Source organism: Phytophthora sojae (genome assembly GCF_000149755.1).
Source record: "Phytophthora sojae unplaced genomic scaffold PHYSOscaffold_7, whole genome shotgun sequence".
NCBI classification, from domain to species: Eukaryota; Oomycota; class Peronosporomycetes; order Peronosporales; family Peronosporaceae; genus Phytophthora; species Phytophthora sojae.
In genome coordinates this window covers 213,401-235,641 of record NW_009258121.1, presented here as the reverse complement: position 1 = coordinate 235,641, position 22,241 = coordinate 213,401, and the positions used below count along the sequence as shown (strand labels likewise).

Sequence of the window (22,241 nt, the reverse complement as noted above, 5' to 3'; positions counted from 1 at the left end):
AGAGTGGTACCCCTTATTCGGGTACCTCGCAAATAAAAGCTGAAAACTTTGGATGCGGATTAGACAACTAAGGCTGGGCAAAGGTGTAGTAGTAAATAAAGTTTTCTACCTCTACAGGTTTTGGGATACAGTAAAAAAAGCGACCGAACTGCGAACACCGCGGGCCAAAGCCCGCAAACCAGTTGGACCAGCTGCTGTCCTATGAATTTGAGATCTAAGATTGGAGATCAAAGACTACATATCCCCGTGCCACCTCTGGTTCTGATCTTTATGCCATGCCACAGCTAAATAGCTTGGGACACACCTCTGGTTCTGATCTTTATGCCTTGCCACAGCTAAATAGCTTGGGACACAGCCCATAATGCTAATTTAGGAGCACCTGGGCGGTACTGATAGCATTGTGCGTGGGCTGATGAAGAGTGCGAAGCTACCTGGCAAAGCAGAATGGTCAGTTTGCAATTGCCTTCCCACCCTCAACCAGCCAACCAAAACTTCCAGCGCCCCACAGGCATGCGTCTCTACGCGTCTCGGTTCACGCCCCTGATGGCGTACCTCCTCGCCACACATGGGGTAGCTGAAGCTTCATCGTGCAAGACGCTGCTTGATTCCGACAGCACGCTGGCCAAGTCCCTTTCGTCCTGGACCGAAACAGACTTGACTTCAATCGACTTCCCCACCGTCTTCAAGGAGATCGACACGGCCCTTCCTTGGCTGTCCAAGTGCATCGCCGCCATCGACCCCAAGGCCGTCTACACGTCACTCGCCAGCTCCTCCGCCGTGAAGAACAGTCTCTCCGTTCTCGAGAACTTTGGCGGAGATCTCAGCACTGCGGACGGTTGGTCAAGCATCTGCACCTTGTTCGATGGCACCATCAAGCCGGATGTCGAGACCGTTATGAAGGACGTCGTCATGGACGCCCTCAACAGTGTGGACGGCTGCTGCGACGACTTCCTGAGCGAAGTTAAGACGCTGTTCGGTGGGGACGCGCTCGACGACATGGTGACGAAGCTTCTGGAGCTTGGTCTCAACACCGAATGCAGCGAGAGGACGTACACGAACCTGAAAGGCACGTCGACCAAAGAAGTCTGCGGCTACTCCATCTACAAGTCCTTCACTTTCATCGAGACGGACGACGATACTGTCTCGCTGTTGAACCTCGCCCAAATCCCCAACGACCAGATATGCGACGCGTTCGCCGGCAAGGCCTTCACCAACACCAAGGGCGCCTCGACCACGATCGGCTTCGGCACTAACGGTGCGGACGCCATGGGCATCTGCCTCGAGCCCATTGACACGGCGATGCAGTACTTCAAGTCTTGGGGGATCTTCTCGGAGGCCGTCGACGCCGACGGTACGAGCGTGTCGCTCTCCGACCTCTTCACCTCGGGCAAGTCGATCCGTGGCAACTTGCTGTTGGATTATGCCGCCTCAGAGTTGGGCCTGCCGCGGATGGGACTACGAGCCACCGAAAAGGTGCTCTTCGCACTGGGCGCCGTCTCCACCGACGACGGTGACAGTGAGACCTTCCTTCAGGACGGATTCGTGGAGATCCTGGACGGCATGAACTCATACGCCAAAGCGCTGCTGCTGCACGTCCCGAACAACGGCAGCTGCACCTTCTCGGACCAGTCGATCACGCTGCCGTACGCGGAAGCTGCATCTTCGGTGAGCACTGGCACCAGTGCGGCCTCGTCGGTCAAGCTGTCGGGTGTAATGACTGCGAGTGCGGTGCTGGCCTCGTCGCTCCTCGTGAGTGTGCTGCTTTAATCTAGGCCTTCAGCACCCAGCGGAACAAAAGTAATTCTAAAGAGTGCTCAAATAATCAAGCCGCAAGTATAAATACAAATACAGCGCGATGGGCAGTTCCATAGCTCTGCACTGCTTTCGAGGTATTCGGATACAAAGCCGTTCGGACTTGAGGCAGTGAAGCATTTGTTACATGTATTTATTTAATACATGCATAAAGGAACTGTACAGTGACCCCAGCAACACGCTTGTAACTTCAGCTACACAGAGTTGCTGAGCCCCCCCCCCCCACCACCACGTTGGAGGAAGAGACACCACCATCGTCACTGCCAGAAATATAGTCTCTCCAACCCTTATGGTTGGATTCGCACGCGAAGATGGCTGGCACCAAGCAGCCAAGCAGCCATGCGCGAGAGAGCGTCGTTGCCTTTTTGAGCCAAAAGTGGTCACCTTTAGGGACTGAAATCGGTTCCGGTTCGAGGTAGTCGCAAAGGACTCGACGTGCGGAGGGGAACTGAAGTGGATCGGATATATCCGTGCGAAAGTACCGATGCAGTATCACATTATTTCGGTGTTGTCGATGCCATGCGAGACTTGCACCGCAATACTGTAGTGGACTTGAAGCGCGGCCACCATGTGTTGGGCGATTCCTCCAGCATCCTGTGGGATCGCAGATTAACGTGCAGGACTGCCGTGTCATCGCTATTAGCGGCAGTCGAATTGCAATTTTCCACCTTTCATACCAGCATTTCGCACTGCAGCGACGCCTTTCACCAGCTTCGCTTGCTGGATAGCGGCGTGGACAACCCAGGGCCCCAGAGCCACCGACCTCATTTTTGCTGATCGGTCTTTTCCATGGTGTGTGCGACACGTTTTAATCGCCTGGTTAGGGTAGGCTACGTCTTGCAAATAATTCAGCCAATCGGCGCAGCTGGCAAAAAAATCAGATGATCTTGAGCCATTTTTGTCGAAACCCGTCCATTCTCTGTCCGGAGGATCTGTTCGGAGTACAATAGCCTTGGTCAATTCAAGGCTATTTCACGCAATTTATCAACCTTTCCGTCCTTGTCACGTAATTTCCAAGGATCGGGAATCTGGTTCCGTGGGTCAATGCCATGGGCACCCATTCGCCAACTTCGCGTCGAGTGGACAAGGAGATCTCTTGGAAGCGCCGACAGTCAGTCAGATACATAGGAAAATGGCGGTGAACAAGCGCCTGATCATCGTGGGCGTCGTGGTACTGTGCGCCGTGGTGGGCGCCATCGTGGGCGTGCTGGTGGCCACCAAGTCCAGCTCATCCTCCACGTCCTCGGAGGAGTCGGGCGACGCCGGCGACTCGACGTCCAGCGGCTCGGGCACCAGCTCGTCCACCAGCAAGAAGTCGTCCAACTCGACCTCGGGCAGCTCCACGGTCACGTCCACCGTGACGTCCGACCCCACCTCCGGTACGGTTCAATCCAACCCCCCAAATGGCAGAGGAGTTGAGGAGGCTGATGACGGATTTTCTCTGATTTCTTGCAGTGACCTACTCGCTTGCGGCCTTTGCCATCGGAGACTGGGGCACGACCGTGACCAAGGACTCGTGCTGCACGCGCTCGGAGACGTACAACAACTACGACGTGGTGGCGGAGGATGTGGTGTCCAGTCTCATGAACACGCAGGCGGGCAACGCCGACGTCAAGCCGAAGGCCATCCTGAGCCACGGCGACAACTTCTACTGGACGGGCATCAACAGCGAGGACGGCCGCGACTCGCGCTTCACCACCACCTTCGAGGGCAAGTTCGACGGCGACAACCTCGCTGGAATCCCGTTCATCAACGTGCTGGGCAACCACGACTACGGTGGCGCTAGTTACATCTGCTCGGACGGCGATGACAACGCCAAGTGCGGCAGCACGGACGACCTCATCACGGCTCTAGAGAACAAGTTCAAGTGGCAGCAGGAGTACACGAGCCCCAACGACGACCGCTGGGTGCTCAAGGACCACTTCTACGTGTACACTATCGAGGACGCCGACTCGGGCGTCAGCATTGACATCTTCAACGTGGACTCGGGCGACGCCGACGTGCACGCGGCCCAGCAGGTGTGCTGCCAGTGCTACGGCTACTCGAACGGCGACGACGACTCGTGCAACAACGTTGCGCGTGGAGACGAGTACTGCTGCGGAGGTGATACGGACATGTACGACACCTGCTTCGCCAAGTTCACGGAGTGGAGTGACGACTCGCGCTCGCAGCTCGCCGAGAAGGTCCAGACGTCCAACGCGACCTGGAAGATTGTGAACTCGCACTACTCGCCGAGCGTCCACTACGCGGAGACGGGCATGAAGGAGTGGTTTGACATCCTGGAGGGCTCTGGCATCCACGCGTGGGTCTACGGCCACACGCACGGCGAGAAGCACGACTACTCGGAGACGCTGGGCGTGCACTTCGTGGAGAACGGCGCCGGCGGCGGTATCCAGAAGGAGTCGGCCAGCGGCATCACGACGTACGCCGCCGACTACGTCAGCAACGTGTGGACGTACACGGGCGACGAGTACGGCTTCTTCTCGCTCACGGCCTCGGAGGACTGGCTCAAGCTGCAGTACCACACGGCCGACGACACGTGGTCGTTCGGCTCGAGCATGAGCGCCACGACCGTCGGCGGTGTCGAGACCAAGCACTGCTGGTACATCCCCGCGGACGGCACGAAGGGCGAGGAGTGCTCATCGTAAATCCCATGACCATGAATGACCCTTGGCCTCGTCACCAAGGCTGAAACCAGAAGAAGCCGAGCGGAGCCGCGTTCCCCCAGTAGTGAGTACTAAGACCGCCGTATATGTAGGTCAGTGACAGAGAAGATAACGGCTCCCGGCAATCGTATATTCCCTTCATTCCCAATGCTCAGATTGAAGTAACGGATTTTACCGAATATTAGCCGGGTGAGGACTTTTATTTCATGGAAGCGTTGCATCAAGGCTGGCTCTGCACTAAGGAAGATCTACATGTACTTTTCTTGGTTAAATTCTCTACGAACTCGCAAAGGAGCGTCTCGCTCGTTGGAAGGACCAAAAGATCACCGCATTGGTTCGTCTGAAAGAATTGACGCCATCCCCATTTACGACTGAGAAGCTGGCCAAGTCAAGGTGCCAAGAAGTTTATCAGTCTTAGTAGGGTCGCTAAATCAGGGTGCCTGGAGGTACACTCAAGCTCACATTGATAAGCTTTTGGGTAAGACGCAGCCCCTCGAGTACATAAGCCGTGGGAGTTTAACCACTCCCGCTATCCGTTTGCCCTGCACTTGTAGCAGCAGCAACTTAAAATGGTTTTGAACGAAGTGTTTGGGGCAAGGGTAGGTGTGAGGCCCAAACACTTCGTTCACTTCGTTAAGTTCTAGGCTGTGCAAGACGCTGCAAAAGTGCAAGTAGGCGTTCATTGCTCGTCACGAAAGAGATTAACAGTCGTTTAGTTTCATCCTCTTTAGTAGTTTACATGCAGATCTTTGTCTAAGACAACAATGCTGATGGAGTACATGTAGCGAGATCGGTTGACGACCACAATTCATTGCTTTTTCCAGGTACATCGTATCGTTGTGAAGTAAATCCAATAGGGTTGGAATGAGCGCGAGCTCCAAAGCAAACAGAGTTTGGGCTAACATTTAAAAGCTAAATGTTCGAGTACCTTTATAAAAAATAGATGTCCGGTCTTTTATTTTATTCGGGACTTCTATTTTCAGGCACTCCAACCTATTTCTGACCGGACTTCTATTTCCTACAGGTCTTGTATTCGGGAAAATCCGTTACTTACGTGGACCAGCATCAATACCCGTAATAAGGAGTCTTCAAAATGGCGAGTCTCAATAACGGCTCTGAAACCGGCTGTTGATATTCGGATAAGCTCAGCAGGTCATTCATTACACTCCGGCATTCCGAGTCTCGCCATGAAGTGGGCGCGGCTGTCGCTGCCGTTGCTGCTGAGCTGCGCTCTGCATGGCGTCGACGCGTGGTCGATGCGCACGGTGACGTCGTACCAGGCGCGCGTGGAGACGTACGCGCCCGTGTGGGACGCTGACCAGCAGGTTTTCGTGTCGGGCCTCCCATCCAGCGGGAACTTCTCCTTCGACGAGCGCTACCGAGCCTCAATGGACTCGATCACCACCTCCAGCGTAGAGGGCGCGCTCATGTACCTGCAGCGCGACTGCATCGATCAGGGAGCGGACCCGACGGCCAGCGGCTGCCACCGAAGGAACAACGTGAGCGTCATCACGTTCCTCGAGGTGCAGATCGTGCAGCCCAACGCTGCATTGGCCGAGTACCAGGAGCAGCGCTGCATGTACCCGGAGTTCTGCCCCTTTGTGGTGATGCAGGACGGAGAGTGCGCCTATGCTGACGCGCAGGACGACGGCTTGGCTAGTGACAGCAGTGGATCGAGCAGAGACCACCCGCCAGAGTGCAAGCAATTTAACGGACTCGACGGTCAGCCCGACATCGGCCCGTGTGTGGGGGCACAGGCGTTCTCTGCAGATATGGTGGCCCCGTACCACGACACGGTGTGGTTCTCGTACCCGAATAGCTGCGTGACGTCGAGTTGGACGAACGGCAAGAGCGACGTCTGTCGAGAGCAGCACAAGGGAGGACTGTGCCCCTTTGGGTGGCAGCCGGATGGAGTGAATTGCACGTTCTCGTACAAGATTTTGGGCTATTTGTCGATCGATCAATTGGTGGGGATCACGGCGATCAATGCTACCAGTACATCTTCAGTGGAGAGTTCAACTTCGGGTTCTGGATCGGAGGCGTCGGCGATTGACAGCGTCCAGAAGGCCTCGACCAAGTACTACAAGAACTACAACGCGTTCTGCAAGGCTGGCAACGTCGAGTTCCACTCGTACGACCAGGACAAGACCCTCGGACTGAGCAACGTGACCAGCATCCCGTTCTGGGAGGACCCATCGTCTCTGGAGGCGAACTTCGCTCGCACGAGGCAGATGATCGCGCTGTATAACGAGCTAGCGGACGAGAAGACGAACCACATGCAGAAGCTGCCCACCGACCTGGATGCTCTGCGAGATAGCAACCCTCCCTGCTACGAGAACGCGGAGGTTTGCTACAACGCCCAGTTCGGCTGCCGGCGGCATTCCTACGCGCAGGTGTGCTCACTATGCCGAGGGCAGAGGGACCAGTGCGTCCGACAGATCTCGTCGTACGTTTTCCCGGCGCTCGAAAAAGCCTCCCGCACCGTGTCGGACAGCGAACTTCGCAGCGGAATTTTTGCCACTCTTGCTGCTCAAATCACAGCCACTTCAAGCTCCAGCGGCAGCAGTAACAGCGCCCCACACGCGCGTTCTGGAGCCGATATGTTGGCTTTGGCATTGCAAACTGCGAGTCTACTGCTTCTGCTCAGGAGTGCAGCACTGTAGAAACTTTTGTGCTGTTAGAATGTCCTGTACTGTGTAAAACTATCCAACACCTTTGATCCATCCTAGCGGACGATTGTGGATACATTCGACTTTTGATCAAGTAATCACAGTCAGTCCCCATCCGACCTCACTGGAATTCCGCCATTTTCACATCAGACTAGAGCGCGCGCACACCAAATCGTGACAAATTTCTCCATCGATGCCGCTCCTACTTCCTCGTCTCGCGTCAAGCATCCTGTGCTGCTTTGTGCTATTGGCCGCGACTTCGTCCCTCCTCGTCGCCGTCATCGATGCAGCCGAGTGCACGTCCGCGCAGGTGGCGGAGCTCTCGACGCTCAGTGGCAATGTGACGGCCGTATGCGGCAGCGACACCCTCTCGAGCACCTCGAGGGCCTACTGCGATGACAGCGCGTGCCTGGCCTACCTAACCAGCATGGTCTCCAGCGTCCCGTCCTGCGAGGTGGAGAGCTACAACCTGCGCACCGTGCTCTCCAGCGCCATCAGCTCGTGCAACGCTGCGTCCGACGCCATCCCCGCCTCCAAGTCCGGCGCCCCGCAGACGGCAATCCCGCTATTGCTGCTGCTGGTGCCGCAACTCGTCGTCGTCCTAGGCCTGTCAGCCTAAGCCATCCTGCAGATCCTAAATACGTGTTATCAGACACATAATCCATATTTTGTTTTCCACACCAATCACCTACCTTCTATCATATCTCCATCTAAAATCCACTCTTTCTCATCCGTCCTCGACCATTGCTCAATTGCTCGAAAGGTATAGTACCAACAGAGACCCTCATGGCGGAGCTGTACGCGGAGGTGGCGGACGAGGAGCAGCGGCTGGCGCGCGGGCCGTCGCAGCGGCAGTACTGGGACCGCAAGACCTTCAGCTCGTTCGCCGAGCAGCAGCGCGCCATGGCGCGCTCCAGCACGCTGTACATCGGCAACCTGTCGTTCTTCACGTCCGAGGCGCAGATCTACGAGCTGTTCAGCCGCGTGGGGCACGTCAAGCGCGTCATCATGGGCCTGGACCGCTTCAAGAAGACCCCGTGCGGCTTCTGCTTCGTCGAGTACAGCACGCACGCCGAGGCCGAGGCCTGCGCGCAGTTCCTGAGCGAGACCAAGCTGGACAACCGCGTGGTGCGCTGCGAGATGGACGGTGGCTTCCGCGAGGGCCGCCAGTTCGGCCGCGGGCTCTCGGGCGGCCAGGTGCGCGACGACCGCCGCTCCAAGGACGACTACGACGCCGGGCGCGGCGGCTACGGCCGCGGGGACGACGCCACGGCCGACGGCCACCACTTCCGCCGCTCGGCGCACGTCAAGCGCCCGCGCGACGACAGCATGGCGGCGGACGAGCCACCCTCCAGTCGCCAGAGACGCCCCGAGTCCCCGCGTGGGGAGGAGGGCGACAAGCAGCAGCAGGAGGAGAACCCGAGGTTCCGCAATCGGGAGGACGACGCGGACAGGGGCGAGGAGGAGACGACCGAGGAGAACCAGCAGCCTGCTGCCACGACGACGGAGGAGCCTGCGCAGCCGAGCGAGGAGTAAGAGGAGGAAGGGAGGTGGTGTCTTCTTTGCTGCAGTGGCTGGCTGGCTGCGGTAATGTTGCACGTGTAATGCATGCTGGATTTTGATGATAAGGTGAAGTTTTGTGTTGATTGGTATGTTGTCGCTGTTATTCTGATCGAGGTTGATTCAAGATTCAAGATGCAACTCATATGAAGATATGGTTATGCATTATTTAATAGTGTTTGAGGCTGGTGCTTGGCCGTCTTGCAAATGTGCTTGAACTATCTGCCGGATTAAAACAGCAGAGTAGCCAAGACCGACGAGACCAGCACCGCGCTCGCAGTCACAAGGCCCGACAGCTTGACCGACGAGGCTGCACTGGTGCCCGTACTCACCGCAGCTGCAGCTTCCGAATACGGCAGCGTGATCGACTGGTCCGAGAAGGTGCAGCCGCCGTTGTTCGGGATGTGGACCAGCACCGACTCTAAGTACGTACGGATGCTGTCCAGCATCTCCACGAACATGTCCTGGAGGAAGGTGTCGCTGTCGCCGTCGTCGGTGGTGGCCACACCCAGAGCGAAAAGCACCTGCTCGGTGGCTCGGAGACTCATGCGCGGCAAGCCCGACGATGAGGCGGCATAATCCAGCAATAGGGTGGCGCTGACGGACTTGCCTGAGGTGAAGAGGTCCGAGAGCGACACGCTCGTGCCGTCCGCGTCGATGGTCTCCGAGAAGATGCTCCAAGACTTGAGGTACTGCGTCATCGTGTCGATGGGCTCGAGACAGATGCCCATGGTGTCCACACCGTTGGTACCGAAGTCAATCGTGGCGGTGTCGCCATTGGTGTTGGTGAACTCCTTGCCGGCGAACACGCTGCACATCTGGTCGTTCGGGATTTGGGCGAGGTTCAAGAGCTTGTCGGCATCTTCGTCCGTCTCGATGAAGGAGAAGGAGTTCCAGATGGAGTACGCGCACGTTTCCTTCGTCGAAGTGCCTTTCAGGTTCGTGAACGTCCTCTCGCTGCATTGAATGTTGAGACCGAGCTCTATGAGTTTGGTCACCATGTCGTCGAGCGCGTCCCCGCCGAACAGCGTCTTGACTTCGCTAAGGAAGTCGTCGCAGCACCCGCCTGTGCTATCAAACGCGTCCATGATTATGTCCTTCATGACGGTCTCGACATCCGGCTTGATGGTGCCATCGGCCATGGTACACATGCTCGACCACCCGCTCGCCGTGCTGAGATCTTTGTCGAAGTTTTCGATGGCGGAGATACTGTTTTTCACTGCGGAGGAGCTGGCGAGCGACGTGTAGACGGCCTTGGGGTCGATGGCTGCGGCGCACTTGGACAGCCAGGGTAAGGCCGTGTCGGTCTCCTTGAAGACTGTTTTGAAGTCGATTGAAGTCAAGTCTGTTTCGGTCCAGGACGAAAGGGACTTGGCCAGCGTGCTGTCGGAATCAAGCAGCGTCTTGCACGTTGAAGCTTCAGCGGCGCCGATAGCAAGAAGTACCAGAAGTGGGGCAAAGCGAGACGCGTAAAGACGCATGCTTGAGCGGTGGTGAAGGCTTGGTTGGTTGGTTGGGGGTTGTTGCTGGGAGGGCAAATTGCAAACTGAGTTGCTGCTGGTGATTCACACTCGCTACTGGGTTGCCTCTCACTTGCTTGACCGCTTTGTGTTGTCCCCAAATAGCGCCCTGTATTGTCTCGCTGCTGCAAGCTATTTAGCGCGTGGCATGAAGATCAGGCCAAGGAGGTTACACGGGATTATGTTGTCGCAAATCTCATTATATCGTAGTACATATCCCGGGCGTGTACAGTATTGAAATAGTAGGCGTCTTCAAAAAGAAGCTCACTCCGTGATTTTTTGGATTAACTGGACGTCCCTTCAACGGTTGTCAGAGTTGGATGCAAGCCGCTTTCCAAGAAGAATCTCATCATCTTATTGGACAAAATTCCCCTGCATTACAAGAGATCTTACCCCAGCTTTTTCTTTCCAGGAGATTACTAGGAGTCCAAGGAGTGTGCGACACACAAAAGAAGATCTCGTCGCGGCAAGCGAACTAAGCGCGAAGACCAAGAAGAAGCCGGTCTTCTAAGACCACGATGCGGTCACCGACGGCAAGTCATCTCTGCAGGTCTTCCTGGATTGGCTATCCACGGAGGCAGATTACAGCAAGTGGGGGGGGGGGGGGGGCAGCGACCATCTAGTGCTGCAGTGCGAACTGCGCTAAAGCACGGGCCCCCAGCGAGTACGAGTTGGCATCTTTTTGAATGAGGCGAGGGTCACCTGATTGGTTAGGCGAAAGGTCGCCTAACCCTTTGACTGATTGGATCCAGCGAGCTTGGAAACGTAGTCAAAGTTCGCATCCTGTCATTGGCTAATGCTCCTACTAGTCTGACAACCACTAATGTACGGGAATCTCGGGAAAAGAATAAATTCGGTTTTTCCTGGCGAGTCTAGGGATGCTGAAACTTTACATATCTACTAATATGTTCATCAAAGGAGTAATGCCAACGTGGCTTCTCCTTTTCTTGCCCCGCTCGGCAACGAGGACATGGTGCGTAGCCCCCCTTACTATTTGTCAGTCATCTTATCGCTAGCGATGCGCGATCGTTAACCCCTACCTGAAAGGTCACACAAATACATATAGCTTTTTACATGCTGCATTAATAACGGTAAGAAACATCGCAGAGGCGCCAGGCAACGCCAGCTTTGAGGATAAATCGCTCGAGATCTACATACATTTAGCGCTTCATACAGCGGCATTACCCAAACTAGATGCAGGGCTTTCTATCCATGTCGGTCTCAACGACGATGTTCCTCTTATTGAAGAGTTAAATTCGCCGAAATCACAGGTTTCCGACCTGTCAGCCCAGTTAAAAAGAAGTCTTGAGGTTTTTTTTGGAGAGATAGGGGACTTTTAAGTTTCAACGTGCTGTCCAGTTTAGGCTGAGCTCTAACCCCGAAGCGTTTTAAGGTACAGACCCCAACGGTTTTCCCCCTATGACTGACCTCGAATCGGAATAGTTTCCTCGGGGTGACCACCTTTGGTCCCAATATGCTAAAAAATCCCTCTCGCGCGTCCAAGTATTGACATTGACCCAATCTAACGATTAGATATACTGCAGTTGTGGTAGCGTTTTTATCAGTTCAGGGGCAGTTCAGTTCAGGTTCAGGTCATGGTAAGCCCAGTACAACGCTTGAGTACAGGCTCAGCCGATTTGTCTGCAATAACCGCATCGACACGGTACAAACACCGTGTACTTTAGTCAGCCCTTCGATCGGCTGCGAACACCTGCAACTGCACCAACACGGTACACACGACGTGTTCGCTCTGTATACCGTTTGAGTACAGGCTCAATGAATCGGTCAACAGCACTTCACTCGTAAAGCCATCACAAGTATTAAAGTAATGCACATGCTACGTGGGTCGCAGCACTCAGCCGAGCAGACAACACGGGCTCGCTCAGGGGTCAAGTTACAGCAATCCGGTACGGCAGCACGTCACAGAAGTGGCATGCTGTCAAGCGCGACTTTTGAGCAACAACCATCAACAACACTGCCGCCATGAAGTCGCCGTACGATGCACGATACTCGAGCGCAAGCTAGTGTGTTGCTGCTAACATCAACTGTGAGGCAGTCGTACAGGCTAAGAGCCTACGCCAGGGCAAAATCTTTGTACATACACTGTGTGCAGGCGAATACGATCACCCTCCGCCCAATGCCAGGCTCAGCGCGTCGTAACCATACCAGCTCAACACACTGAATCACCTTTTTACAGCGCTAAGCATCGGCACTATGGTCGATATGCGCGGCACAGTCATCCAAAAACCGGCTATATACGCGCTATCGCCCCCCCAAGCAGCGGGTCAAGGGAGCACTGCATTGGCATTTGCAGCTTCCATAAAGCTATAGAAGAAGTAAGGTAAGCCATGCAGCTACCGAGGGAAACGCCATTAGTGGCGATGATAACACCTTCTTAATGTAGAGTGTGAGCAGGAGTGCAGATGAAACCATACGCGGGCTTCGTGTCCAAGTGCTACCAAGTACTAACTATCAGCGCCACGGACGCAAATAATGCCTGGACAAAGAGAGAACTCGTTTCGACTAATAATTTATAATGGAATGTGTAGCAGCAGCGTACCTACGCACCCCGCAGAACATTTTCTTGCAACCCGCCCACCAGATCCCGGGGCTACATGTAGTCTTTCGCAACCCTGCTCATTTTCAAGCCACAACTTAAGACTTTAAATGAACTATTGGTTGCCCTCTGTGATACATGTTTGTACCTCATTGAAGGACTGCATAACTACACCGTGTAATTACACCGTGTCAGGTGTGATTGATTGATTACCTTGATGCATTTTTCCAGGCGGGGAAACCATCCGAAGATTTGAGCATGTGACCTAGGCTGAACTGAACTGCCCATGAACTGTTTTGCGCTCTTCCGCAGTTGTGGCAGCGATGATGGAATGGAAGGTATCTTCCTCCTTTTGTAAGATTTCACGTGTAAGCTTAGTTAGCTCCTGGACTCCTATGAAGCATTCATTGCATTTAAGTCCGTAGCGCCTTTTAAAAAATGGCGAAGTTGCCGTGCAAAAGACACGAAAGAAGTTAAAGGCGCGGTCGGCCGGGGGGCATAGCCCCCGGCCGAGCGCGTTGAGGTCATGCATTCCAGCTATACAAATTTACACAAGAAGGATTCATGGGGTTTAGTCAGTTTAGAGTGGGGCCAAAACGAAGCCACAGCCATTGGGCGACTCGCGGACCGCGAGAGATTTCCAAACAGCAAAATACCAGACGACTACTACAGTAAGCTTAACATTCCTTGCCTTCACCTCCGTTAACCGGGATGTACCAGCAGTGCTTCGTCGCCACGCCGCCCTTGGTGGTAGACTTGAAGCTCTCCTCAAACGACCACGAGTCGTCGGCCGTGTGGTACTGCAGCTTCAGCCACTCCTCGGACGCCTCCACAGACATGAAGCCGTACTCATGACCACCGTACGTCCACACGGATTCCACATCGCTCGACGCGTACTCCGGGATACCGCTGGCCGACTCCTTCTGGATACCACCACCAGCTCCGTTGTCCACGAAGTGAACCTTGTACGTGGACGAGTAGTCGTGGTTCTCTCCGTGCGTGTGGCCGTTCATCCAGAGCTGAATGCCCGAGTCCTTGAGAATCTCAAACCACTTCTTCATGCCGGCCTCGTCGTAGTGAGCGTACGGGTTGTAGTGGCTGTTGACGATCTTCCAGGTCGCCTTGGAGGCTGCCACCTCCTTCGCGAGCTGCTTGCGCGAGTCATCGCTCCATTCCGTGAACTTGTCGAAACAGGCATCATACATCTCTACAGAATGTGGTAAAAGCCGTTAGGAAAAGATGGCATCGACTTCAGGCGAACAGCAGCATATCCTACCTGTATCGCCTCCGCAGCAGAGCTTATCACCACGCGCGACGTTCTTACACTTCTTGTCGCTGCCTTCAGCGTAGCCGTAGCACTGGCAGCAGGTCTGCTGGGCAGCGTGGGTGCCGGCATCTCCCGCGTCCACGTTGAAAATGTCGATACTGACGCCCGAGTCCTCGTCCTCGATGGAGTACACGTAGAAGTGGTCCTTGAGCACCCAGCGGTTGTCGTTGGGACTGGTGTACTCTTGCTGCCACGAGAACTTGTTGTTGAGCGCCTTGACCAGCTCGTCCGCGGAGGAGCACTTGGCACGGCCTTCGTCGTCCGAGCAGATGTAACTGGCACCACCGTAGTCGTGGTTGCCCAGCACGTTCACCCACGGCACGCTTTTGATGTTATCGCCGCTGTATTTGTCCTCGAAAGTGGTCTCGAAGCGCGAGTCCCGGCTGCCTTCGCTGTCAATACCCGTCCAGTAGAAGTTGTCGCCGTGGCTGAGCACGCACTTGGGCGGTGCCGACGCAGCGCTGGCCTGTTGGTCCATCAAGCTAGCCACAATGTCCTCAGCATTGACGTCGTAGTCGTTATACGTCGACGAACGGCTGCAGCACGAGTCCTGCGTGGTGGTGGTACCCCAGTCACCGATAGCAAAGGCAGACAACGTGTACTTGGCTGGATGGCACACGTTATCCGTTAGTCGTCATGGTTAACACTGTAAACACGATTTAACAAGTGTTCACCGGAAGTTGGGTCGGACGTGATCTCATCGGAGCCCGAGGTCGAGCTGCTGCTGGTCTTCGTCTTCTTCTTCTTGGACACTGAACTCGTCCCGCTGGACGAACCGGTAGTGGTTGAGTCCCCGCTGCTGTCAGTCACGCTGGACCCGGAGCCGGAGCTGGAAGTCCCCGACGATGCGCTGGTCGAATGACTGGCTTGGCGGGCGACCATTACACCGACGATGGCGCCGATGATGGCGAGGATCACCACCACGCAGGTGAGCTGGGCCTTCTTGGACATCATGGTCTCTTGCTGTCTGTCCTGCCCTACCGACAGGAGCTCTAGTGCCTCCTCTCCTCGGCAAAAGCGCAAATGAGGGGGTGGCCCTTGCTGTCACGAAGCACCACGGCCCTGCCCCGTGCTTGAGGCCGATCCCTCGCGTTTGACTTCCGGCTCTTTGCGTGATTAATTGTCAGTGGGAGTGCAAACGTGCGCTCGTCGAGCTGTCAAAAATGAGATTTACTTGTTAATTAACGTCCTCTTGGAGCTTGGATCTGCTCACGTGCTGCTGAAACATGCCAAACGAGGCAACCTCCCCCACATCTGAATTGACTTCCAGCGAAGCCACGAAAAACTCGCTGCCCTATCGTGTAGTTGGTGTACACTGTACTGTACCCTCCAGCCATGCAGAATGGACAAAGCGCATTGGTGTTGTGGGCTTGAATTGCGCTAGATCTTCAGCGACTGAACGTGTAGCGTGCGTCTATCATCTCAGTCAGCAAAATCCACCCCATCTACAGTGCCATAGAACGACGCAACTGATAGCGAGGTCATAGGACGCACCGAAAACTCAAGTTAGGACAGTTCCAGAGGAGAAATGCTGGGAATGAGTATCAAAACGGGTCATTTAGCCATTCATTTATTCGTTCTTGTACGTTGTAGGACACTTAGCACTCCTTGCCAGTTCCACCGTCGACCGGGATGTACCAGCAGTGCTTCGTCGCCACGCCACCCTTCGTCGTGGCCTTGAAGCTCTCCGCGAACGACCACGAGTCGTCGGCCGTGTGGTACTGCAGCTTCAGCCACTCCTCGGACGCCTCCACAGACATGAAGCCGTACTCCTGACCGCCGTAGGCCCACACCGCCTCAACGTCAGCCGAAGCGTACTCGGGAATACCGCTGGCCGACTCCTTCTGGATGCCACCACCGGCTCCATTGTCCACGAAGTGAACCTTGTACGTGGACGAGTAGTCGTGATTCTCGCCGTGCGTGTGGCCGTTCATCCAGAGCTGAATGCCCGAGTCCTTGAGAATCTCAAACCACTTCTTCATGCCGGCCTCGTCGTAGTGAGCGTACGGGTTGTAGTGGCTGTTGACGATCTTCCAGGTCGCCTTGGAGGCTGCCACCTCCTTCGCGAGCTGCTTGCGCGAGTCATCGCTCCATTCCGTGAACTTGTCGAAACAGGCATCATACATCTCTACAGAATGTGGTAAAAGCCGTTAGGAAAAGATGGCATCGACTTCAGGCGAACAGCAGCATATCCTACCTGTATCGCCTCCGCAGCAGAGCTTATCACCACGCGCGACGTTCTTGCACTTCTTGTCGCTGCCTTCAGCGTAGCCGTAGCACTGGCAGCAGGTCTGCTGGGCAGCGTGGGTACTGGCGTCACCCGAGTCCACGTTAAAGATGTCAATGCTCACGCCCGAGTCCTTGTCCTCGATGGAGTACACGTAGAAGTGGTCCTTCAGGATCCAGCGGTTGTCGTTCGGACTCGTGTAGGTCGACTGCCACGAGAACTTGTTCTTCAGGGCCTCCACGACCGCCTTGGCGTCCGAGCACTCGGCCGGGTTCTCGCCGTCCGAGCAAATGTAACTGGCGCCACCGTAGTCGTGGTTGCCCAGCACGTTCACCCACGGCACACTCTTGATGTTGTCACCAGTGTACTTGCCCTCAAAGGTGGACGTGAAGCGCGAGTCACGGCCGTCCTCGCTGTCAATGCCCGTCCAGTAGAAGTTGTCGCCGTGACTGAGAACACACTTGGGCGGTGCCGACGCAGCGCTGGCCTGCTGGTCCATGAGGTTGGCCACGATGTCCTCGGCGTTCACATCGTAGTCGTTGTACGTCGACGAGCGGGTGCAGCACGAGTCCTGCGTGACGGTGGTACCCCAGTCTCCGATAGCGAAGGCCGAGAGGGTGAATTTAGCTGTGTCATAGAGAAAAATAACCATAACAAATCCGTGTGTTAGTCTCGATCTCCGGCACCGTCTCAATTAGGTAACGGAGTGGCTCACCATCCGTGGGGTCCGAGGTGACGGAGCTGGAGGCCGAGCTCGTGGAGTTCTTGAGCTTGTAGGTGGTGCCCGACTTGGACGAGGACGAGTCCACGGTGCTCGATGTCGTGCCCCCGCTGCCGCTCGCGCCGCTCACCGAGCCCGAGCCGGAGCTGGTCGTGCCTGAGGACTCGCTGGCCGAGTCGCTGGACTTGCGCGCGACCAGCACGCCGACGATGACGCCGATGACGGCCAGAATCACCACCACGCCGGTGATCGCCGCCTTCTTGGTGACCATTTCGCTGCTCTACAGTAAGAGTACAGTACTCCGCCCGCGAGGATCGAAGTGTCTTGAGGGGGGGGTCCGAGGTCCGCCGCGAAAGCTCAAATGAGACGTGTGCGCCGCTGTGAACTGGCCAGCTGGGTACCGCCCGGCACACACCCTGCTCTGGTCCGGTTTGGGGGTGTAGTTTTCTTTCCGGTCTTGTGATTCGCCGCTGAAACGTCAAAGTGTGTTTTGATTGGTGGAATGGTGCTTGATGTTCGAACGCGATTAGACGAGGGTGGGATCCATTAATTTTGTTTTTTAGTTTTCAAAACTGCACCGCGAACACCACAACGCGCCTATCGAATGCTGCAAATGTAGCTCTGTAGCCAGCCTCCATCGTGGAGTCCTCACAGCAAAACGATCAACAGACTGAGAGCTGCGCACGCCATCGGGAATTCCAGCAAAGCTGCAACGACCCCACTACGGATGGATAGTCGGTGCCGTGGGCTTTGAACGGGGTTCGTGTCTCTACGCTACGCCTTGACAGCTGGCCACGCTCGCGCTCGCGCTCCAGGATGAAAAGAACGAAGTTTGGTGTAAGCTACAAACCAAAAGTCTCACTTTTCACGGAATTACGGCTACTCGGTCGTCGAGCGGCAAATTATCTACGACGAAGAGGAGGAAGTGCAGTCCTGGCCCTCCGTGCCGTCGTTCGGCACGTACCAGCAGTGCTTGGTGGCCACGCCTCCGACAGTGGTCGAGTTGAAGCTCTCGGCGTAGGACCACGAGTCGTCCGCCGTGTGGTACTGCAACTTGAGCCATTCCTCCGACGCGGTGATGGAGAAGAAACCGTACTCGTCGCCGGTGTAGCTCCACAGGTTCTCCACGTAGTCCGAAGCGTACGTCGGAATGCCACTCGCAGACTCCTTCTGGATGCCACCGCCCGCACCGTTGTCGACGAAGTGCACTCCGAGCGACGCAGAGTAGTCGTGGTTCTCGCCGTGAGTGTGTCTATTCAACCAGAGGTGGACGTCGGTGCCGTTGATGATGTCAAACCACGTCTGCATTCCAGACTCGGCATAGTGAGCGTACGGGTTGTAATGACTATTGACCACCTTCCACGTGGCCGTGGAGTTTGCGATGTTGGCAGCGAGCTGCTTGCGAGAGTCGTCGCTCCATTCGGTGAACTGGTCCATACAGGCATCGTAAAGATCCGTGTCGCCCCCGCAGCATCCGTCGTCGCCGCGTGATACGTTGTCACAAGTGTCGTCATCGTCTCCGACGTATCCGTAGCATTGGCAGCAGGTTTGCATCGCTCCGTGGGTATCGACATCACCCGAATCCACGTTGAAGATGTCGATGCTAACTCCAGAGTCCGCGTCCTCAATGGTGTAGACGTAGAAGTGGTCCTCCAAGATCCAGCGGTTGTCGTTGGGACTCGTGTAGGTGGACTGCCACGAGAACTTGTTCTTCAAGGCGGTGACCAGCTCGTCCGAGTCGGAGCAGGCGGCCGTACCGTCGTTCGAGTCTGAGCAAATGTAGTCGGTGCCTCCGTAGTCGTGGTTGCCCAGGACGTTCACCCACGGAATGGTCTTGATGTTGTCACCGTCGTACTTCTCCTCGAACGTCGTCGTGAACCGAGTGTCCCGGCCATCGTCACTGTTAATTCCCGTCCAGTAGAAATTGTCACCGTGACTAATGATGATCTTGGGGGCCACGTCGGCGCTCCCCGCTTGCTGGTCCATGAGGTTGGCCACGATGTCCTCGGCGTTGACGTCGTAGTCGTTGTACGTTGAGGATCGCGTGCAGCACGAGTCCTGCGTAACGATGGTGCCCCAGTCCCCGATGGCGAAAGCTGCAAGCGAATACGTGACGCTGGTCGGGTCGGACGTGATAGTCGACGACCCGCTGCTGGTGCTGGTGCTCTTGCTCGACTTCTTGGTGGACGTGCTGGCCCCGCTGGAGCTGTCTGTCGTACTGGTGCTCCCTGAACCGGATGAACTGGCGGACGTGCCATCCGCGGTGGAAGCGGAGCTGGATGAGCCGCTGCTCACCACCACCCCGATGATCACACCGATGACGGCCAGTACGACCACCACGGCGATGATGATCACAGCCTTTCTAGGGATTCCCATCGCTGCTTGTCCTGGGTAAGCCGCTGCAAATTCGCAATTGATACCAAACGCAATATACCATCTACTGTACCTTATTCACCCGCGGATGATCGAGCTTGCACCTCCGACCATCAACGCAGTGATCCATTGGGCACTCTCCATAATGAAAGTAAGTTTCGGCTGTTCGGAGCTCTTTACCGACGACAGATCGGCCCGGCTCGCGATTCCTACCAAATCCAAAGTCCAAGTTACGATGCCACGGGGCTCTGTGATGCAAACACTACACTGCAGTACTGTACCGGGTCTATTGCAGCGCGGACACCTCCACATGGGAAGGGGAGATGGCTGAAAATCCATTTACAACGTCAACGTCTTGGGTCGGTTCTTTGGGATCGCATCTTGCGCATGCAAAGCTCGCCTTAACTCTTAGAATACATGTAGTCTAATTACCCTTGCTCTAGGTGGTGGTTCAAAGGGCCGCAGACGGTATCAGGAGTTGAAGTGCAAACTGAATTGGATTAATTTTTAATCTGGGAATTCCCTGTGTAATAATATATATTATTAATACAGGTACCATATAAACGTCGTTTGCATTACAACCTCTTATCCAACAACGCAATGCATACGGAACACGATTCATGCGGATATACTACGTGATATTTTTTTTTAATGTTGTTGAGGTGTATTGAGCTACTGGCTCACGCCGATCTAAGATTCACGCGGGTACATGTACCGGAAAAATACATGAAGCAGATCGTCTTTACAGTGTTCATCACATTGTATATGCATCAAAACGACCGCTTCCTAAACAAGCTCGCTTCAGTAAACGTTGTCGTGCTCTACTTACTTGCCAAAAAATATCTACGAGGAGCTTGACGAGGACGTGCACTCCTGTCCCTCATTTCCATCATTGGGGATGTACCAGCAGTACTTGGTCGCGACTCCACCGACAGTAGTCGAGTTGAAGCTCTCGGCGTACGTCCACTTGTCATCGGCCGTGTGGTACTGCAGCTTCAGCCAGTCCTCCGAAGCGGTCAAAGAGAAAAAACCGTACTCGGTGCCATCGTACACCCAGAGGTTCTTCACATAATCCTCAGCGTACGTCGGAATGCCACTTGCAGATTGCTTGATAATACCACCGCCAGCTCCGTTGTCCACGAAGTGCACACCGACCGACGACGAATAATCGTGGTTCTCGCCGTGTGTGTGGCCGTTCAACCAGAGGTGGACACCCGTGCCATTGATAATGTCGAACCACTTCTGCATGCCAGCCTCAGCGTAGTGGGCGTACGGGTTGTAGTGGGAGTTAACCACCTTCCACGTGGCCGTCGAGTTGGCGATGTTGGCAGCGAGCTGCGTGCGTGAGTCGTCTGCCCACGACGTGAGCAAGTCCATACAAGCGTCGTGCATATCTGTTCATATAAGCTGTCGTTAGCAGGTTGTCTAGGGGGCATCAATAGAGCAAAACGAGTAGAGCGTACCTGTATCGCCTCCAGCACACGCGTCGTCACCACGGCCAACGTTCGCACATGTGGTGTCGTCATCTCCAGCGTATCCGTAGCACTGGCAGCACGTCTCCTGAGCGCCGTGCGAGTCGGCATCGTTCGAATCAATGTTGAAGATGTCGATGCTCACGCCAGAGTCTGCGTTCTCAATGGTGTAGACGTAGAAATGGTCCTCCAGAATCCAGCGGTTGTCGTTGGGACTGGTGTAGGTGGACTGCCACGAGAACTTGTTCTTCAGAGCAGCCACGAGGTCGTCCGAGCTGCTGCACTTGGCCGTGTTGTCGCCATCCGAGCAGATGTAGTCGGCACCACCGTAGTCGTGGTTGCCCAACACGTTGACCCAGGGGATCGTCTTGATGTTGTCTCCATCGAATTTGTCCTCGAACGTCGTCGTGAAACGGGAGTCACGACCGTCTTCGCTGTTGATACCCGACCAGTAAAAGTTGTCTCCGTGGCCAATGACGACCTTGGGGGTGACATCGGCGTCCGCGGCCTGCTGGTTCATGACATTGGCCACCACGTCCTCTGCGTTGATATCGTAGTCCGTATAGCCCGAAGATTGGCAACACGAGTCCTGCGTGACGGTCGTGCCCCAGTCTCCGATAGCAAAGGCCGCCAGCGAGTACGTGACGCTCGTCGGGTCCGACGTGATGCTGGAAGCCGAGCTGCTTGACCCAGTGCTGGTCTACGACGAAGTCGACGTGCAGTCCTTGCCTTCCGTTCCGTCGTTGGGGATGTACCAACAGTGCTTCGTGGCCACCCCACCGATCGTGGGTGAGTTGAAGCTCTCGGCGTACGTCCACTTGTCATCGGCCGTGTGGTACTGCAGCTTCAGCCAGTCCTTCGAGGCCGTGAGCGAGAAGAAACCGTACTCGGTACCGTCGTACACCCACAGGTTTTCCACCAAGCCCTCCGCGAACGTCGGGATGCCGCTGGCCGATTGCTTGATAATACCACCGCCAGCTCCGTTGTCCACGAAGTGCACACCGACCGACGACGAATAATCGTGGTTCTCGCCGTGTGTGTGGCCGTTCAACCAGAGGTGGACACCCGTGCCATTGATAATGTCGAACCACTTCTGCATGCCAGCCTCAGCGTAGTGGGCGTACGGGTTGTAGTGGGAGTTAACCACCTTCCACGTGGCCGTCGAGTTGGCGATGTTGGCAGCGAGCTGCGTGCGTGAGTCGTCTGCCCACGACGTGAGCAAGTCCATACAAGCGTCGTGCATATCTGTTCATATAAGCTGTCGTTAGCAGGTTGTCTAGGGGGCATCAATAGAGCAAAACGAGTAGAGCGTACCTGTATCGCCTCCAGCACACGCG

At 55.5% G+C, this 22,241-nt stretch overlaps 8 protein-coding genes across 8 annotated transcripts in view; 5 read left to right on the top strand and 3 right to left on the bottom strand.

The window, feature by feature from the left end:
• PHYSODRAFT_361386 (hypothetical protein) overlaps window positions 1–1,891 on the top strand; it is a gene marked incomplete at its 5' end in the record, with an annotated part of 2,523 nt that extends 632 nt beyond the window's left edge. The window contains one exon of the mRNA XM_009533585.1: window positions 444–1,891. Within this exon, the coding sequence (XP_009531880.1) occupies window positions 444–1,767 (1,324 nt within the window). The 3' untranslated portion in view covers window positions 1,768–1,891. The remainder of the gene's footprint in view (window positions 1–443) is intronic.
• Window positions 1,892–2,944: 1,053 nt separating this feature from the next.
• Window positions 2,945–4,624, top strand: PHYSODRAFT_562666 (hypothetical protein; the record flags this gene model as incomplete). Its single annotated transcript, XM_009533584.1, has 2 exons — window positions 2,945–3,191; window positions 3,268–4,624. 2 exons carry the CDS (start codon window positions 2,945–2,947, stop codon window positions 4,458–4,460), a joined length of 1,440 nt encoding a protein of 479 aa, XP_009531879.1. The 3' UTR covers window positions 4,461–4,624.
• A 1,059-nt stretch (window positions 4,625–5,683) lies between these two features.
• PHYSODRAFT_460921 (hypothetical protein) lies at window positions 5,684–6,871 on the top strand (the record flags this gene model as incomplete). Its single annotated transcript, XM_009533583.1, has 1 exon — window positions 5,684–6,871. A coding segment is annotated over one exon (1,188 nt), but the record flags the coding sequence as incomplete, so codon positions are not given.
• Window positions 6,872–7,340: 469 nt separating this feature from the next.
• On the top strand, window positions 7,341–7,766 carry SOL13C (elicitin; the record flags this gene model as incomplete). Its single annotated transcript, XM_009533582.1, has 1 exon — window positions 7,341–7,766. One exon carries the CDS (start codon window positions 7,341–7,343, stop codon window positions 7,764–7,766), a length of 426 nt encoding a protein of 141 aa, XP_009531877.1.
• Window positions 7,767–7,933: 167 nt separating this feature from the next.
• On the top strand, window positions 7,934–8,683 carry PHYSODRAFT_303573 (hypothetical protein; the record flags this gene model as incomplete). The annotated part of the gene is made up of 1 exon (XM_009533581.1): window positions 7,934–8,683. One exon carries the CDS (start codon window positions 7,934–7,936, stop codon window positions 8,681–8,683), a length of 750 nt encoding a protein of 249 aa, XP_009531876.1.
• A 254-nt stretch (window positions 8,684–8,937) lies between these two features.
• On the bottom strand, window positions 8,938–10,188 carry PHYSODRAFT_303572 (hypothetical protein; the record flags this gene model as incomplete). Its single annotated transcript, XM_009533580.1, has 1 exon — window positions 8,938–10,188. The coding sequence occupies one exon, from the start codon at window positions 10,186–10,188 to the stop codon at window positions 8,938–8,940; it is 1,251 nt and encodes a 416-aa protein (XP_009531875.1).
• Window positions 10,189–13,461: 3,273 nt separating this feature from the next.
• PHYSODRAFT_516970 (hypothetical protein) lies at window positions 13,462–15,065 on the bottom strand (the record flags this gene model as incomplete). The annotated part of the gene is made up of 3 exons (XM_009533579.1): window positions 13,462–13,991; window positions 14,061–14,717; window positions 14,786–15,065. 3 exons carry the CDS (start codon window positions 15,063–15,065, stop codon window positions 13,462–13,464), a joined length of 1,467 nt encoding a protein of 488 aa, XP_009531874.1.
• A 1,135-nt stretch (window positions 15,066–16,200) lies between these two features.
• Window positions 16,201–20,908, bottom strand: PHYSODRAFT_286795 (hypothetical protein). Its single transcript, XM_009533578.1, has one exon. It carries the CDS (start codon window positions 19,433–19,435, stop codon window positions 17,966–17,968), a length of 1,470 nt encoding a protein of 489 aa, XP_009531873.1. The 5' UTR covers window positions 19,436–20,908; the 3' UTR covers window positions 16,201–17,965.
• Window positions 20,909–22,241: the final 1,333 nt, after the last annotated feature.